Source organism: Panthera uncia, assembly GCF_023721935.1.
Source record: "Panthera uncia isolate 11264 chromosome E2 unlocalized genomic scaffold, Puncia_PCG_1.0 HiC_scaffold_20, whole genome shotgun sequence".
NCBI lineage: Eukaryota > Metazoa > Chordata > Mammalia > Carnivora > Felidae > Panthera > Panthera uncia.
This window is the reverse complement of record NW_026057589.1, coordinates 15,602,106-15,620,913: the sequence shown is the minus strand read 5'-3', so window position 1 is coordinate 15,620,913 and position 18,808 is coordinate 15,602,106. Positions and strand designations below refer to the sequence as shown.

The window sequence follows — 18,808 nt, the reverse complement described above, 5'->3', positions numbered from 1 at the left end:
TGGCCAAGAAAGAATTCTTGAGAGTTTGGTGCAAAAAGGTCATTTTATTAAAGTGCAGGGACAGGACCCGTGGGCAGAAAGAGCTGCCCTGGGCTTGTGAGGAGTGACTGATTATATACTATGAAGTTGGAGGAGATCAAGTCCAGAGGAAGTTCCTAAAGGGATTTTCATATGTTAAATTTAGAAGATTAATAAGATACTGGAGGCCTAGCTATTGTCAAGCTAAGGTTGTTTTTCCTTTAGTAAGGCATTAATATTATGACAGTAGGGGGTTTCTGGAGAAACCTTTTACTCTCTATTTGCCTCAAGTATTTGTCAATGGGCTGCAGGTTATAAAGAAATTATTTTTTACCTGCCATTCTTTTTTTTTTATTTTAATTTTTTGTTGTTTTAAATTTACATCCAAATTAGTTAGCCTATAGTGCAACAATGATCTCAGGAGTAGATTCCTTAGTGCCCCTTCCCCATTTAGCCCATCCCCCCTCCCACCACCCCTCCTGTAACCCTCAGTTTGTTCTCCATATTTATGAGTCTCTTCTGTTTTGTCCCCCTCCCTGTTTTTATATTATGTTTGCTTCCCTTCCCTTATGTTCATCTGTTTTGTGTCTTAAAGTCCTCATATGAGTGAAGTCCTATGATAGTTGTCTTTCTCTGACTAACTTCACTTAGCATAATACCCTCCAGTTCCATCCACATAGTTGCAAATGGCAAGATCTCATTCTTTTTGATTGCAGAGTAATACTCCATTATACATATATACCACATCTTCTTTATCCATTCATCTGTCGATTGCCATTTGGGCTCTTTCCATACTTTGGCTATTGTTGATAGTGCTGCTATAAACATGGGGGTGCAAGTGTCCCTTTGAAACAGCACACCTGTATCCCTTGGATAAATGCCTACTAGTGCAATTGCTGGGTCATAGGGTAGTTCTGTTTTTAGTTTTTTGAGGCACCTCCATACTGTTTTCCAGAGTGGCTGCACCAGCTTGCATTGCCACCAACAATGCAAAAGAGATCCTCTCTCTCCACATCCTCGCCAACATCTGTTGTTGCCTGAGTTGTTAATGTGAACCATTCTGACAGGTGTGAGGTGGTATATGGGTGGTTTTGATTTGTATTTCCCTGATGATGAGTGATGTTGAGCATTTTTTCATGTGTCGGTTGGCCATCGGGATATCTTCCTTGGAGAAGTGGCTCTTCATGTCTTTGGCCCATTTCTTCACTGGATTATTTGCTTTTTGTGTGTTGAGTTTGATAAGTTCTTTATAGATTTTGGATACTAACCTTTTATCTGATATGTCGTTTGCAAATATCTTCTCCCATTCTGTCGGGTTGCCTTTTAGTTTTGCTGATTGTTTGCTTCGCTGTGCAGAAGCTTTTTATTTGGTAAGGTCCCAATAGTTCATTTTTGCTTTTGTTTCCCTTGCCTCCGGAGACATGTTGAGTATTTACCTGCCATTTCCTTCTTGCCTTTGTTCCCCAGATCACTATGGAGGGGAGGGTGATGTTAGGGCTCCAGGAAACTGAGTCTATAGGTTTCTGGAGATTAGGCTACTGATGAGGTTGACTTTTCCTCATAATTTACTAAGATATTTGTAAACACATGGAGACTCATGTCCTTCATGACTGTGATCTGTATCATTTAACCATTTGTTTTCTTTCCTTTCCTTTATTCTTGGACAGCTGGGAGTGTCCGAGGAATATCACACATATCCCACCTAGGGTCGGGGGAGAGGGGATTGTTAGCGTTTGCTTTGCCCTCAGATTGCCTTATGCTCTCTCATCAATGGGGTCTGACCCACGAACCTAGAAAAGTAACAGGAAAATTATTTTTCTGTCCCTATAAGGCCAGTTCTGGCTTTCCTACTTAAGTGCCTTAGCCTTGGCTTTGTCCTCTCTAAAATGGGGGTAATAACATTGTAATTGCTAATGGTACATATAAAATAGATAAGTCATGTCACTTGCTTAGTACAGTGCCCACACACAGAAAGTAGCCAATAAAGTTACTGAAAATCACCATGTAAAAAAAGAGATGCATGGAATCATTAATGTTTTCTGTGTGTTTGGTTTTTAGTCAGGTCTAATAAGGACCCGAAAAAATGAATTCCTCATCTCCCCGTTACCTCAGCTGCTGGCCCAGGAACATAACTACAGTGCACCTGCAGGGCATCATCCTCACGTACTGTACAAAAGGACGGCTGAGGAGAAGATCCAGCGTTGCCATGGCTACCTAGGCTCCAGCGGGCATCATCCTGGTCACCCCCCAACTCACATGCCCCACACATCTCGGAGTCAAGAAAGAGAGCATCACCACCCAAGGTTGCAAAAGCAGCATTTTTGTGGACGACGCAAGAAATGTATGTAAGGAAACTTTTTCTTACTCTGTTCTTATGTGGGCCCTCCATAGTCTTTCTTGAGTGCCATTGGGTATGTTGATTTTGCAGGTTAAAATGGGGCTACCCTAAGCATCCCCTGAAATTAGTCTTAGAGATGGACCAATATTCATCTGTGTCAGGCAAAAGCTGGGTGATCAGTTCTTAATTCTTCTAGATTAAACTAGGAAAGATTTTTGTTTTTTTAAGTTGAGTTTGAGAGAGAGAGAGTATAAGTGAGGGAGGGACAGATGGAGAACAGAGAGAGAGAATCCCAAGCAGGTTCTGCGCTGCCAGTGAGGAGCCTGATGCAGGGCTTGAACCCATGAGCCGTGAGATCATGACCTGAGCCGAAATCAAGAGCTGGACGTTCAATTGACTGAGCCACCCAGGTGCCCCACTAGGAAAGATTTTGATAAGTTTTTGTTTGTTTTTGTTTAGCATCTCCTACTTTTTAGTTATGGGTTCCCATATCATCTTAGTTTCTATGCTCATGAGAAAAGTAGCCAGTCTTCCAGTGATGATGTGGTTGGGTGTTTGTTCTTTTTGAGGTCTTGAAACATAGCTTCGTGAGATATGAGAACATTGGCACCTCAGTAGATGTGACAGTGAGATACAGCGACCCTTGGGCATGGTTTATGACCTGGGCACAACCTTTTGCATTTTGTAGACAAGCGGTGTCTAATAGAAATACAATGTCAGCCCCAAAAGTAGTTTTAAATGTCCTAATGCCATGTTTTAAAAAAAAAATTGAAGATTGGTGGATGAATTTTAATATTGTATCTTATTTAACCCGATATATTACAAAATATCTCAACATGTAATCAATATCAAGTTATTATCTGGTAATTTACATGATGTTTTGGGAATCTAGTATTTAACCCTTAGAGCACAATTTCAATTTAGACAATAAGTTTTCCTCAGACGTACTTAATCTGTATTTGGATTTCATAACATTTAAGGTTGGAAAAGTAGAGTTACATATTCAAGTAGTTCCAAACATACTTGTTTCTCCAGAACTGAATCGAGTGTTGCTTTCTTAATTTAAATTGAAATTAATTCAAATTCAGATTAAAAGTTCAGTTTCTCCAGTGGCGTCAGACACATTTCCAAGGCTCAGTAGCCACGAGTCGCAGAGGAGTACTGAGTTGGATAGAGAAGTTGGATAGAAGTTGCATGGTTCCACCCAAGGAGAAGAGGAACTACTAACCCTGAGCTCTTGATGGGGAGCAACAGTGAAATATCGTGTCTCTACCATTTTAGTTGGTCTTTGGGGTTTGGGGTATTAACAGAAATATCCTCTTTAGGGAACACCTATTTGGCATGGATTTGAAATAATAGTGGTATTCCTAATAGTGGTGATATTCGTAGTGACACTGATACGTGTTTGATAGATATCAAAGCTAATTTTTAGAGCACGCTTAGGACTGGTATTATGGATATTATGTTCTTTTCATTGATGAGGAAACTGAGACTCAGGGTCACTTATCAAAGTGCCTGACCTGAGGTTTTATATCTAATTCTAAATAATTTGATCTTTTCATTCCGTGGAGAGCTATTATGACCATTATAATGACGGTACCACTTGTTAAAGTATGAAAGTAACTCCATGTTAGTATTACATTTTTAAATGTCCTGTTCCCTCCCAGCAACCCTTGGACTTGTCACTCTCCATTAACTAAAGGGATCATGTCTGCCCCACATCCTGAGACTTCCAGGTCTCTTCTCAAAGGCCATGGCCACCATAAAGGTGGTACCTGCACTTTACCTGTTACAAACTAGTTGATATCATTTTAAATTTCACCTCAGACTATGCTATTTCCCCAATAAGTAACTCAATATTAGGTCAAGGAGTCCTTATTGACTCCTTAAAGTTTGTATTGATGAGACAGGGGTATTAGACACGGATAATGTCCTATTGGACATATATTTCTAAATTTTATTTAGAAAGTATATGAGGTGTTAGGAATTCAGATGCAAAGGATAATGTCTACTTCTGCAGTGTTTTATTAGTAAAATAAAATGAGCATTATCTGTTTTTAAAGACTCTTTTGATAAAATTGATTTTTCTTGATCTGTACCAACTAGATTTGTAGATTGGTTGTGTATTTTTTTTTAACTCATTGAGTATTTTTGACTTATTGAGTCCATCCATCCACCAACTTCTACTGAATGAACCTTTCTTCACAAACTAAGGGCAAAGCCCCGGGACAAGCACCAAAGACATTATTTATCAGATCAGTCAAGTGTTGGTTACCTAGACTCTCTCCTCCCCTTGTTGAGATTTCTGTCTATCTCATGCAGATGTTCTCTACTGATAATCCCTTCCAAATGCTCTTCTGTTCATTGTAGATGCCCCTAAGCCTCCCACGGAGGACACCTATCTCAGGTTTGATGAATACGGGAGTACAGGGCGACCTAGAAGATCAGCTGGAAAGTCACAAAAGGGCCTAAATGTGGAAACCCTTGTAGTAGCAGACAAGAAAATGGTGGAAAAACATGGCAAGGCAAATGTCACCACGTACATTCTCACAGTCATGAACATGGTAAGGGAGTTTGTCAGGACTCCAGCCATTCTGGTTCTCCAAATCAGGCTAAAAATCATAGAATGTCCTTGTGTGATTGCATAGCAGATATAGCTACATTATTATATTGAAAAAAAAATGAGTTTTGAGGAAATTGGCTTCATGTGTATATATATTTGGTAAAACTGAAGCCTCTATACTTACGAACATGTCTGATTGATACAGAGTTTGGGAAATTTTCAGATTTTGTTTATTTTTGTTTGATTTCAATTGTTCCAACAGGTTTCTAGCCTATTTAAAGATGGGACCATTGGAAGTGATATAAACATTGTTGTGGTGAGCCTCATTCTTCTGGAACAAGAACCTGTACGTGCCAAACTTCACTTATTTCTTAATTCATTCTGCCATTCAGGATATACTTATTGAATACCTACTATGTGCTGATCCACGAACTCATCACTAGAAATTCAAGTTGGAAAATATGCTGACCCTGCCCTCAAAGAAAGTACAATCAAACAGGGTTGTGTACTTAACTAGAACATCACCAAATAATTACTTATCTGTAAATATATATGGTATATATGTATGTATACAATGACACATACATATGATTGAATATGCTTGTGTAATATCAATATTAAATTATATATAAAAATACAAATATTATGTAGGCTTCACAGGGAAGGTGCATTTGATAATAGCTTTAAGGGTTAGTTGGATTTTGGATCTTGGATATGCTAGGTAATTGCAGGTTGAGGTCAAAGCATATTTTGAAAATATACTGAGAGGGGCGCCTGGGTGGCTCAGTCAGTTAAACGTCCGACTTCAGCTCAGGTCACGATCTCGCAGTCCGTGAGTTTGAGCCCCGGGTCGGGCTCTGGGCTGGTGGCTCAGAGCCTGGAGCCTGCTTCCGATTCTGTGTCTCCCTCTTTCTCTGCCCCTCCCCCGTTCATGCTCTGTCTCTCTCTGTCTCAAAAATAAATAAAACGTTAAAAAAAAATTTAAAAAAAAAAAAAAAAGAAAATACACTGAGAATAAGTCACCAGAAAATTCTTACAGTAAACCTACTGTCTCCCCAGCACCATCTCAGGTACCACAGAGAATAAATAAGGAATATTTAGCTGCCCTTGAATTGAATACCTTGAGGTGCAGGACACAGGTATGGGGTAAATTATAAAACCAGACCATATAATAACGTGTTAATTGCATGGCTCCCACTGCTTTGTAGTGTTTTGATGCTGAAACTGTATTTTTCTGAGATGGGGATTACCACTCAAACCATTTTTTAAGTCCCCTGTGGCTTCTCCTCTTCATGTGTAACCCCAGTAATTAATGTACAAAGCAAGGAGTCGGAGACAAGACGAAAATTAATCTAATGGTCCAGGTGTGTAGAGCTGCAGAGGTTAACAACCTGTCACATTGCTCTTGGAATTTTAGAAAGGTAGAAAGGAGGGTGTGTGTTGTTGAGAGACACTCGTGTCTTTAACCTACCACTTATACTTCGCCCAAGGACATTGAAGCCAGAGGCATCCTAATTCACAGATAATTAAAGACCTAGTCTAAAAACCCTCCACTTGACCCAAGTCAATAGTTGTAAGGACAGATTTTGGTAAATAATTATGTTAAGGCTAGGTCCTGTCTTACCCCCTCAGAATCTTATAACTGTTTGTTTCTACATCCGTTCAGTGAGCTTTTGTTTTATTGACTGATGGATGGATTGATTTTAATCTATGATGTGCCAAGCCCTTCGCTGGAAATTCTGACGTAGGCGTGAATAAGCTGTGATCACTACCTTCCTCATGCTCTATTGAAGAGAGCGTTGAACTTTATCACCATTAACTTATAATTAGGTTATAAGTTATAATCTAACTTATATAAAATATATATAATAATCTAACTATATATATAACATATATATAATCTAACTGTTATAAAAAGCTGTAATAGTTGTGTAAAGGTGATATTAGCATGAAATGAACATAGAGATTCCTAACTGATGTCAGGTTATTTGATTTTTTTGTAGATAGAGAATTGGTCATAAAGTATACTACTAAAACTCTGTAGTGGCTTGAAATGTTGTGAGCATTTACCTGAATAGCTTTAGGGTTGTTTTTTTTTTTAACTTCTGTCTCCAACCTTGGCTCAAGTATTTTCCTCTACTGACCTTTCTCCCCAGAAGCATGATGTTTCTGTGTTTGCCTGTACAAATGGAATGATTCAACGTTCTTGCCTCTGAGACACATTCATGCTCTGATTTGTGTGGGTTTCCCATAGGGAGGATTATTGATCAACCATCATGCAGATCAGTCTCTGAATAGTTTCTGTCAATGGCAGTCCGCCCTCACTGGAAAGAATGGCAAGAGGCATGACCATGCCATCCTCCTCACGGGATTTGACATTTGTTCCTGGAAGAATGAACCATGTGACACTCTAGGTATGGTATGAATGGATGCTTCACTCACACCTGCGAAAACAGTAAGGAAACTTTCTACTGGCTGGGTAGCCCTTAGGACCCTTAATAAGGAGACTTAATATTTAAATGGTGGACTATGTTTACTGTACCATCTGGTGAATGTTGTTCTATTCAACCGAAGTCAGGGTAGAATGGTGAGCTCGTTTCCTTTATTTGTTTTGTATTTTTCTTTATTAACTCTGTTGATGGCCATTGAGATAAATGGTTTAACTAGCCTAGTTGTGGTTTATTCTCTAAGCATCGTGACTGCAGAACTGGGTATCTGAAGAGAATTTGACTGTTCTTCATGGTACATAGCTCTGCCCCTAGTTAGCAGTCCATCCTTTAGAAAGTTACACATCCTTTAGGAAGGGACACATCTTTTCTATATTTGCACTAGACACTGAGTAAGGACTATATCTTCTACATCTCTCCTGTATTTTCTAGTATATTCCATTGCATACAGTGGGAACTCCCCAGTTATTTTTAATGGATCGATGATCATCTAGATCATTGTGATGGTGGTGATGGTGATGATAGGCTGGGTTTTTCGCATCATCTCACGGATCTCATAGCAGCAAGGTGGGTGCAGTTGACCCACAAGTGTGCACGTAACACTAACTGGGTACATAGCCTATACTGGGTACATAGCCATGAGCCTGTTCTACTGCTTATGAGGACCCAGAACTGGGAAGAAAGACATTTAACACCACAGTGTGGTTCCAGATGGAATCAAGCCCTGGCTGGAATGATTTTTTAGCTGTTGTTGGCAGGAAGTCGTTTTTGAAAACAGAAGCATTTTTCACATTATAGAGAACAGGAGAATAATGCACTTAATCCGTTGACATTGTTCAGGCCTTTTTGTGCTACCTGCTTCAGAAAAAGACCAGGACGTATGTTGTCCTAGAAAATATACCTTGAGCTTTGATGCTAATGCCACTGTTAAGTGGATGTTTTGTATTGGGTTAGCTATGATTTTAAAGGTTGCTCTGACCCAAATAACAAACTTAGATAAGGCATGTAAATGTTCAGTAGCTTACTATTCTATATATGAAATAGAAATGATAATATTCATACCTCACAGGGTTATGAGGAGGATCCGTTGATGACAATATCTTTTAAGAGGAAGGAAAATATTGAATACTGAATTTATCTATCTGGGCAGGACAGAGCCGCATGCCTCTAGTTAGTTTCCTGCAAAAAAATTTAAGTACATTAATCACTTAAACTAAAATTAATTACATTAATCAATTAAACTAAAACTGTGTAGAACACTTCGAAGCCATACGACATGATCGGGTGTCTGTATATGGTCCCTTTGGACTAACATTTGAAAATGTTCTCTCTTTAGGGTTTGCCCCCATCAGTGGAATGTGCAGTAAGTACCGAAGTTGTACCATCAATGAGGACACAGGGCTTGGCCTGGCCTTCACCATTGCTCATGAGTCAGGGCACAAGTAAGTGACCCCTTGATTCACCACTTTATATGAGGACTGGTTGGGCAATTCATTGGCATTCCTCTAGAATGGTAGAATAGGTAGGATAAATCTAGGGTACAGCTTAGGCTAGTACTGCACCACGGGCCCCGGGTGGATCAGTCAGTTAAAGGTCTGATTTCAGCTCAGGTCATGATCTTGCGGTTCGTGGCTTTGAGCCCCACATCAGGCTCTGTGCTGACAGCTCACAGGCTGGAGCCTGCTTCAGATTTTGTGTCTTTCTCTTTGTCCCTCCCCTGCTTGAGCTCTCTGTCTCTCTCTCTCAAAAATAAACAAACATTAAAAAAATACAAAAATACAAAAAGAATTGTACCGGGCCATAAGGAGAGCTCAATAAAGGCCAGTCATTGTTGACGTGGCTCTTTTCAAACAACATTTCGTGGCTGCACAGAATTACGTTGTGGGCATAAATGGACTAGTCCTCTAACGGCTCCTCTGGTCTTTTAGGAATTTCTTCCATGTTTTTCTGCAGTGAAGATACCTTTAGTTCATTACGCCAAGGAAATAATCATGGAGATACATACATTTCCAGACTGTAACAGCATGTTAATTGTTCAAAGACTTGTGATGCACACACCAGATATTCTTGTAGTCGGTGTCACTGCATGTACTTAATATTCTTTTCGTTGGTGTTAGTAAATCTTTCTTTCGTGAGACTAGAGTTCAAAATGAGAAACCTAAGAGTCGTGAGCTGAATTTACAAGGCATCTGGTGCCAGTGCAGTTCTACAGAGAATTTTCAAACATTGCTTGAACAGTAGCATCCACATTGGAATAAGCACACTGCTTTACAAGATGACTATTTCAAAGGGCATGCTCTTTGGAGTTTGAGTTTAGGAGTGTTTGCGTGTGTGTCTCATACTCACCATTTATATTGAATGCTCATTTTCAGAGCATTGATTAATTTCTGACTTAAAAATAAAAGCAGGGGCACCTAGGTAGCTTAGTTGGTTAAGCATCTGATTTTGGTTCAGGTCATGATCTCTTGATCTGTGAGTTACAGCCCCGTGTCAGGTTCTGCACTGATAGCCTGGAGCCTGCTTGGAATTCTGGTTCTCCTTCTCTCTCTTCCCCTTCTCCACTTATGCTCGGTCTCTCTCTCAAAATAATAAATGTTAAAAAAAATTTTTTTAAATGTTTATTTTTGAGACAGAGAGAGAGCATGAACAAGGGAGGGTCAGAGAGAGGGAGATACAGAATCTGAAGCAGGCTCCAGGCTCCGAACTGTCAGCACAGAGCCTGATGCGGGGCTCAAACTTACGGACTGTGAGATCAGGACCTGAGCCGAAGCTGATGCTCAACCGACTGAGCCACCCAGGTGCCCCCCCCCCAAAATCTTTTTTAATTAAAACAAAAATTACCTACTTCACGGCTATACTTTATATTCAAATATTTTGGTGCTAGTGTCTCCTCTGAGCATATTATGTTGAAAATTTGAATCCTGACCGTTCCCATTACCCAATGGCTTCCCAACATTTTATGTATGTGTGCAACCACATTCTTCGCAAGATATGAATGAACCCATTTTACTGTGAACAGAGGTGCAAAAATGCCTGGTAGGCACAAGGCCTCTTTGTACAGAGCAGGAAATAAATAGGAATGTCAAACATAGGTCTGAATTTGTTTCTGCTCCTATCTCCTCCTGACCCTGAACTTCCTTACCCCAGTTTCACAATTGGTGGCAAGAAAACAATTTGGTGTTGGAAATAAAAGAATTAGATTCTCCCATCATTTTAGTGTAGCTTCGACATCTTGACCAAAAGTTTCTCGTCCTTACACTAAAGCAGACATACCGTTCTTTGGTTTTGTCCAAGGCACAATAGAACAAAGCCCTTAGCATTCTTTAGACTTTGCTACATGAACTTTACAGCACTGCAGTTAACATTGGTTTGAACTGCGTACAGGTCTACTTAGATGTGGACTCTTGTCAATAAATACAGTACAGTACTGTAAATATATTTTCCTTATGACTTTTTTTAGTAGCATTTTCTTTTCTCTTACTTGATTGTAAGACTACAGTATATAATACGTCTCCCATACGTGTTAATTGGCCTTAAGTTATTGATAAGGCTTCCAGTCAGCGGTACGCTCTTGGTAGGTAAGTTTGGGGGCAGGTGGAAGTTACACTGGAATTTTCAGTTCAGGTGGGGAGGGTCAGTGCCCTTAACCCCTCTGTTGCTCAAAGGTCAATTATGCATAGTAACTCATTTTGGTTTTTTCTTGCAGAAGAAAGATAATTCTCTCACTTGGGTTCATTGGATGTCAATGCGTCTTCTTCCTTTGATTATAATTTGGAAAATGGGTCACAGAAAGCTTTTTGTTTTTGTTTCCTCCATTTGTTTCAGCTTCGGCATGATTCACGATGGGGAAGGCAATCCCTGTAGGAAGGCTGAAGGCAATATCATGTCTCCCACACTGACAGGAAACAATGGGGTGTTTTCCTGGTCTTCGTGCAGCCGGCAGTATCTCAAGAAATTCCTTAGGTACGACAAAGTAAAGCCAGGGGTCTTCCCCGGGTTGGAGTGGTGACAGAAAACAGCGCTCAACAGGTGTTTAAAATAAATACTCGAGATGATGATGATGGTGGTGGTGGTGGCGATATGGTCATCATTATTGCTGTTGAAAAAATACATTGAAGGTCTAATACTGTGCTCAGTGCTCTGCACATGTTGTCTTATTCTGTCCTCATAGCAATCCTGTTAGGATCCCCATTCTCCAATTAAGGAAATGGAGTCCTAGAGAGGCTAATTGTGTTGTTTAACATCCTATAGCTGGTAGGGTGTGGACGTAAAACCCACACCGAGGTCTGCTCTGATTCTAAGATCTATGCTTATAACTATCTCCCCTTTATGACCTCCAGAGGTTGCTAGATACACATTTTACTGTGACTAATTATTTTAATGTGATCAGCTTGATCATAATAGTATTACACGTGTTAAAGCAGTGTGCATGTTTTACAATGAGTGGAATATTGGCTTGCTTAGCTATTTTGCTTGAAATGGCCATGAGCTAGCTGTATGTCCAAAAGCCACCCAAAGGAGGTGATAGTCATATAAAATCTCTTTGATAATTCAAAATTCCTACATGGCATTAGTAAAACGGGAGTTAGGAAGGTAGCACTATGTGATTCATATTACATGACCCAAAGGTGGAACTCTTCGAAGTTTCCTTTAATTTTGTTCAGCAATAATGTATATTTGACCTTTGTCATTAGGATAGCCTTCTAGTTGTTGTTACATATCTCATCATGCTATGTTGACTCACAAGAACACTCAGGTTCTAATCCCATTTCCCTTTGACCAAATGTTAGGGAAACGAACAAGGTTTCTTTGGGAATTGATAATACTGATACTCTTTTTTTAAACCTATACTATTACACACTATTTGCAAGTGTTTATGGAATTTGTGATACACAACAGGCAAAGCTGATTAAATGTAAAGATGTCTAGCCAAACGACGTCCTAAAGAACAGGAAAAATTTGACAGGCCTTTTGCCAATGATAAGTTTTATCAAATGGAAGATTTTCTTATTAGTTTTAAGTTTATAATTTGGGGCTTCACATCATCTTTTCTCTCATGGGAGAGTGGAATCAATGAATATTAATCAAGGTCAACTTAATACAGATTGAATTTCTGTCATTCATATGATATTGTTAAATGTTGGTGATGATGATAACAGCTGACTCGAAATGCTTACTCTGCTGGGTTAAGCACATTGTCAGTAATGGCGTATGTCACAGTTGTGCTTTGGTCTCATGGTTGACTTGGATTCCCATCTGTCCGCCTCCAAGGTCATACTGAACCACCATGCTGTTTGATATCATAGTTTAACTGATATCGTAGTTTAACCACTTAAGTTGAGTGGCGGGAAGGTGGTTTTTTTTAAACAATATCCATGCCATCAACGTTGATTTTTTTTTTTTTTTAACACATCCCAGTTGAGCACACTTGGGGGAATTGTTCTGCTTAGTGCCCCAATTCTTTCTCTCGATGCTTACAAAAACCTCGTAAAGATTATTTGAGGTAAAGTACATCTTGACCACTGCCCCATTATTTATATATATATATATATAAAAACACAGCCCGACGTTCAACTCCGTGAAGATAGACACTGTCTCTGTCTAGTTTATTCTGTACCTTTAGCGTTTAACCTAATGTTCACCACACAGTAGGCACCCAATAAAAACTTGTTGAATGTTGTTGAATGAGATTGTTGGGGAGAGTTTTCAAATATATGCATCTTTGCCATCTAGCAGGCCAAATCAAATCACTTGGACAGCTATAATTCCTTTACCAGGTGAAACCTTCCATAGCTGTGTAAATTCCATCTTAGACAGGACAGGACTCACACCCTGGAAAAAATAAACATTTTAACTTTAAGTATGACCTATATGTTTAGCCATGTTCTATGTTTCTTTGCATGAATGCATTGAGAGGTGTACTGTTTTTTGTGGAAAGATCACAGGTAAACACAGGAGTTAACAAGGATTTTTTTTTTCCTGCAGCACACCTCAGGCTGGGTGCCTGGTGGACGAGCCCAAGCAAACAGGACAGTATAAATATCCAGACAAACTACCAGGACAGATTTATGATGCCGACACACAGTGCAAGTGGCAATTTGGAGCAAAAGCCAAGTTATGTAGCCTTGGTTTTGTGAAGGTATGTTTGCTTGTGATTTCAACCTCACGTTAAGATTCTGCAATGTGTCTGTGCCCCTAGCAGAAGTATAAACATTTGGTTTGCAAGGCCAAGGGTTAGAGTCTGGGTTATCTCTAAAATGTCAGCTTCTTGGCATGATAATTAAGTGGCAGTTTTACTGTCGATGAATTGTCCAGGCTTATCCCCTGTAGACCATGCCTGGTTTAAATACCTTCTGACTGCATCCTGGGAAGAAAATTACTCCTGTGCAGATGAGGGTTTTATCACAAGTAGTAAATCTGGGTACAATAACGTTTACCTACCTCTTCCCATTCTGTTTCTTATTGCTGTGTTCATTTCCCTTAAATGTGATACATTTAAAATCATCACCACCTGAAAATAGATACATATGCCTCTATGGAATGTGAAAACTGTTAGCAGCCAACTTTTTCGCGTGTTAGGTCTTCCCTTCCACGTGACGAGAAACATAGATGGGAAAACCAAAAGTCCAGGATGTAGAAATGGGAGACACATTGGAACACTTGCTCAGGAACTCTAGCACTGACAATCTCAACATCAATACAAAGTAGAATCAGTTTTAAGGTTTTTCCCCTAGTATCCAAAGAGAAGCATGGAGGGGCACCTGAGTGGCTCAGTCGGTTAAGCTGCAGCCTCTTGATTTCAGCTCAGGTCATGATCTCATGATTCGTGCCATCGAGCCCCACATAGGGCTCCATGCTGACAGCTCACGGAGCCTGCTTCTGATTCTCTCTCTCCCTCTCTCTCTGCCCCTCCCATGCTCACACTTACTTGTCACGGACTATGAGTCTGGAGTTCTCTCTTGTCCAGCAAGAGAGCAGGTGCAGAATTGAATACGAGAGAGGCTAATGTCTGGGAGGAGACAAGAGCCCCAAGCAGGGGTTTCATGTCCATAGTTATTGAGCTCACAAGATATTACCTTCATCATGAATGTGAAGAAAACAAGATCTTACACACGTGAAATGTCGAGAAAACAATCAGACAGTAATCATTAGCTTTTGTAAGAAGCAAAGGGTCTGGGAGACCAGTGAGTTTGTGATCAAGGTACATTGGCACCAGATGGAAAGTAATTTCCTGCAGGTGATATGACAAGTTACTCGTGATCCCATTACAATATCTCGCTAGGTAATCTTGGGCATTTTTGCCCTGTGGTGGCGGCTTTCTGCCCTAAGCTTTTTTCTAACTTATTTATGTAAGTAGAATCTATTTCCCCATACTTGCTCTCTCTCCAAACGAATAAATAAACTTAAAAAATTCTTAAAAAAAAGAAAGAACAAACAGAAGCATGGAAATCCTAGGTATCTGGAAATAGGGAAATGACAAAGATTTATAGCTCCTTTTCCGTGCCGTCTTCCTATCCCCCGCCCTTTCCATCCCTCCTCTTTTCTTCTCCCTCTTCTGTGGCCACCATCCCTTCCAGCAATTGCCTCCGGAGCCTCTGCTCCACATATGGCATTCTACTTTGAGACTTCTTTTATTTTTCCTCAGTGTTCACAAAGACCTTTTGAAATGAGACTTATCTTTTTTTTTTTTTTTTAACATGGAGCTCAGGGAATGTGTATTCCATGTGCCCCAACCCTCAAAACTTTTAAACAAGGCACAGCATTCACACTAATGTCACGCTTCCTTCTCCCGAGTTAATATCAGTGTTTCCTCAGCTTCAGTCATTGACAGCGACATTCAGTGATTAATAATCGCCTTTATTCGTGGTGGTGTATCTCTGTATTATTACGCATGTGTTGCTTTTCTAATAAATCATCTCACACCCAAATCTCTAAGTCCAGTCCTAAAAAAGTAACCACTGAATCACAGGTTTGATAGGAGATTACTTATTTTTCTAATGCTCTTTAAATGCGTAATTGTTAGAAAAGTTTATCCACCCATCGTCCACAATATTTTTGGCGTATCCTCCATGGTCCATGGGGCTTACTTTGCCAAATGCCGATGTATCCTGTGCGCATTAATAAATTTACGACTGCAGGGGCACCTAGGTGGCTCAGTCAGTTGAACGTCTGAGGTCATGACGTTGGCTCAGGTCATGATCTCACTCTTCTGAGTTGGAGCCTCACATCGGGCTCTGTGCTGACAGCTCAGAGCCTGGAGCCTGCTTTGGATTCTGTCTCCGTCTCTCTCTGGCCCTCCCCTGTTTATGCGCTGTCTCTCTCTCTCTCCCGCTCTCTCTTTCTCTTTCAAATATAAATAAACATTAAAGAATAAATAGATAAATTTATAACGGTCTCTAATTGCCTGTTAAGTTGATGTGTTTGGCAGGAGTTGATAGATGTTCATCCTGTTGCCAAAGTTTGTCTGACTCTCCTTTCACTTCATTCTTAAAGGTTTCGCGAGCTTACCCCCATTCATTAATCACACGTTTATTAAACACTTACTATGCAGCGAATGCGCAATTGGTAACGAGTTTGATTTTCTTTGCAAACATAAAGGAAGTTTTAAAAATGACTACCATTCCTTCAAGATCCTACATTCAGCAAACATTTGTGGGGTGCCTGTTCTCTGTCAGAGAGTGTGCAGCGCTTAAATAGCCATTCTTCATTTACAGATATTTTTCTGGAACTGTACCATAGTTTTCAGAGAGACAGCACCTCAGTGGGATGGTCTTCCTCGGGAACCGGGGCAAAGGGAAATGGAAACTGCAAACTAAAAGTCTGAATTGAATGAGGAAGGCGGAGGGGCTCAGTGAGTTAAGTGTCTGACTCTGGATTTTGACTCAGGTCATGATCTCACGGTTAGTGGGTTCGAGCCCTGTGTCAGGCTCTGCACTGACAGTGCAGAACCTGCTTGGAATTCTGTCACCCTCTTTCTCTGCCCCTCCCCTGCTCTCTCTCTCTTTCTCTCTTTCTTAAAATAAACATTTAAAAATATATATATTTTTTTAAATGAGGAAGTCACAGAGATGGGAATGCCCAGGGGGTAGAGATTTGCTTACGGGAGCAATTTGGGAAGACCAGGAGGTAAGACTGTTCGTGAATGCTGAATGTTTTCCCCCCACAGCCTAGGAGGCAAATACCTGCTTGTAACTTGAACCGTGGCATTACCTCTGAGAATCACAGATCTTTCCTGCCTCCCCTAAGTGGGTGGGGCTTCCAAAACAAGCAGATTTCCCATTTGTCCTGCTGGTCTGAACAGTTCAGACCCACATCTGGCAGCACAGAAGTAATGGCATTTTGTTTTCGGTGTCTTCAAGGTCCTGTCATTGCTTTCCCTTTCAGACCTATTCTTCTCACTGCCTTTTTAAAAAATCTTTATGCACCCCCCCCACCCCGCCGGAAAGGCAGTTTTGCATGAGTTAGAAGCACACACGCTCAAAAAATTTCTCAAGTGTCTTTGGAACCGCATGCAATTATCAGCATCCCCTGGAACTTGTTAGAAGTGCGAATGCTCAGGTCTCATTCCAGTCCTGAAGCATAAGAAAGTGTGGGGGTAGGACCTGGCAACCTATGCCTGAACAGGGGCTCTTTGTGATTCTGATGCTTGCTCAGGGTTGAGAACTGCTGACTTAGGCACTTGTCAGTTTCACACACACACACACACACACACACACACACACACACACACACAAACCATCTGGCTTTTGGAGTTAGGTGGATCTGAAAGTTTAAAACCTTATTCGACCGTGTCCTAGAACCCGGGTCAAATGGCTTAACCTCCCTCAGCCTTTCTGTCCACATCTGTAAGGTGAGGATAGGGATAGTTCTTCCCTGGTAGTTGTGTGGGTGCATCTGTTGGTACAGCTTATCAGGGTTTTCTCGGTTTCCTTGTCTGAGCCTAGAGCTGGGTGTCTTTCTTACCTGTCTCATCTTCTGCCAGCCGTCTGTGTCTTCACGTCAAGCTTGATCTCTGTTCCCTTTCAAAGTGTTCAGGAAAATGAGTTGGTTAGATTGGGCTGGTGGGTCCACGTTATTTGGACAGACATAAGGGAGGGTCACCTCCACAGCAACTGGAGGGAACTCCCCTCCGGTTATTAAACACATATTAGCTGCTGACCGACAGCGAGGGACTAGGTGCCGTCTGCCAGAATGCTCCAGGCGCCGGAAGAGACTCTGGTCAGCGCTTCCAATGTGGCAGCCATCGGTCACTGTCACATAGCAGGAGGTCCATTCATGTTCATTTACGGATGTACTGAGTGGGTTTGAAGCAGAATAGAAATGATAGGGAAGGTATGAATTCTAGTGAATATTTTTAGGCTCATCACCTCAGAGAACATTTCCACTGAAAGAAGAGACATGTCAAATGTAGTAGGATGGGCATGCATTTCTGGTTTCAAGAATCGGACCTCATAATGCTCAAAGGTCGTCAAAAGGTGCAAAGTTGTAGAGAGTAAGTCCTGGAGATTCCATGTACATCATGGTGAGTATAGTGAATATTATAGTGCATATATGAAAGTTGACCAGAGAGCAGATCTTGTCTGTTCATCACACGAAAAGAAAAGAAAATTTTCCTCATCACAAGAAAATAAAATTGTAAAAATATATGGGGACAGATGGACTTATTAGTGGTCTTTTGTAATACGTACGAATATTGAATCATTATGTTGTACACCTAAAACTAATATGTTTAGTGTTACACATCCATTAGACTTCTAATGTAATGTAGAAAATGTTTACCAATTTTATTTTAAAAATTATCGTGTAAAAAAAGAATTCGACATTGGGATGAAAGAATGGAAAAGAAAGAGAAACTCCCTAAGGGTCTAAATCTAAGTGTAATCAGTAAATTGTACCTGCTTTGTAATCTTATAAATTTCCTACATCAGGTTTCACATTTTACTAACTTCCCCCACGGACTTGGGGTTCAGCTATCTTCATGTCCTTGTATTTTTTTCAAGCCGTTTCTGCTTTCGTGTCTATAGGTCTTTGTGTATATGCCTCCCCGCCTAGCACGCTGCACGGCCACCCATGTGGCAAATACCTAATCATCTTCTACTGTTATCAAAGATTCCAGCACAAGCGTTACCTCCTATTTTCCCCAAGGAGACTGAAACATTCCTTTCCCCCGGCCTCCATCTGTGCCCTTTATGTCACCATCATAAACTTGTGATACTATGTTATAGCTGATGAGGTATATCTCTTGCCTCAGTGGATGGACAGTATCTGTAGGGCCCAGCACGTGCCCGCCATGTTGGCAGATACCCAGGAGTCATTTACTGAAATTGGAATGGCAATCAAAGCTAACATTTCTTTAGTACTCCCATTTCCATAAAGTGGAGGATTATGCCTCTCTCCCCTTCTCATCCCTCCTCAAGAAAGCAGGAGTGGCTGACTTACCTG

At 40.6% G+C, this 18,808-nt stretch overlaps 1 protein-coding gene across 1 annotated transcript in view; it reads left to right on the top strand.

Annotated features, from left to right (window-relative positions):
* The first annotated feature begins 2,101 nt into the window (after nt 1-2,101).
* The window catches only part of ADAMTS18 (ADAM metallopeptidase with thrombospondin type 1 motif 18), a 76,710-nt gene continuing 60,003 nt past the window's right edge, over nt 2,102-18,808 (top strand). The window contains 7 exon segments of the mRNA XM_049622902.1: nt 2,102-2,363; nt 4,727-4,920; nt 5,182-5,265; nt 7,174-7,333; nt 8,703-8,808; nt 11,192-11,329; nt 13,352-13,505. Of these exon segments, the coding sequence (XP_049478859.1) occupies nt 2,102-2,363; nt 4,727-4,920; nt 5,182-5,265; nt 7,174-7,333; nt 8,703-8,808; nt 11,192-11,329; nt 13,352-13,505 (1,098 nt within the window).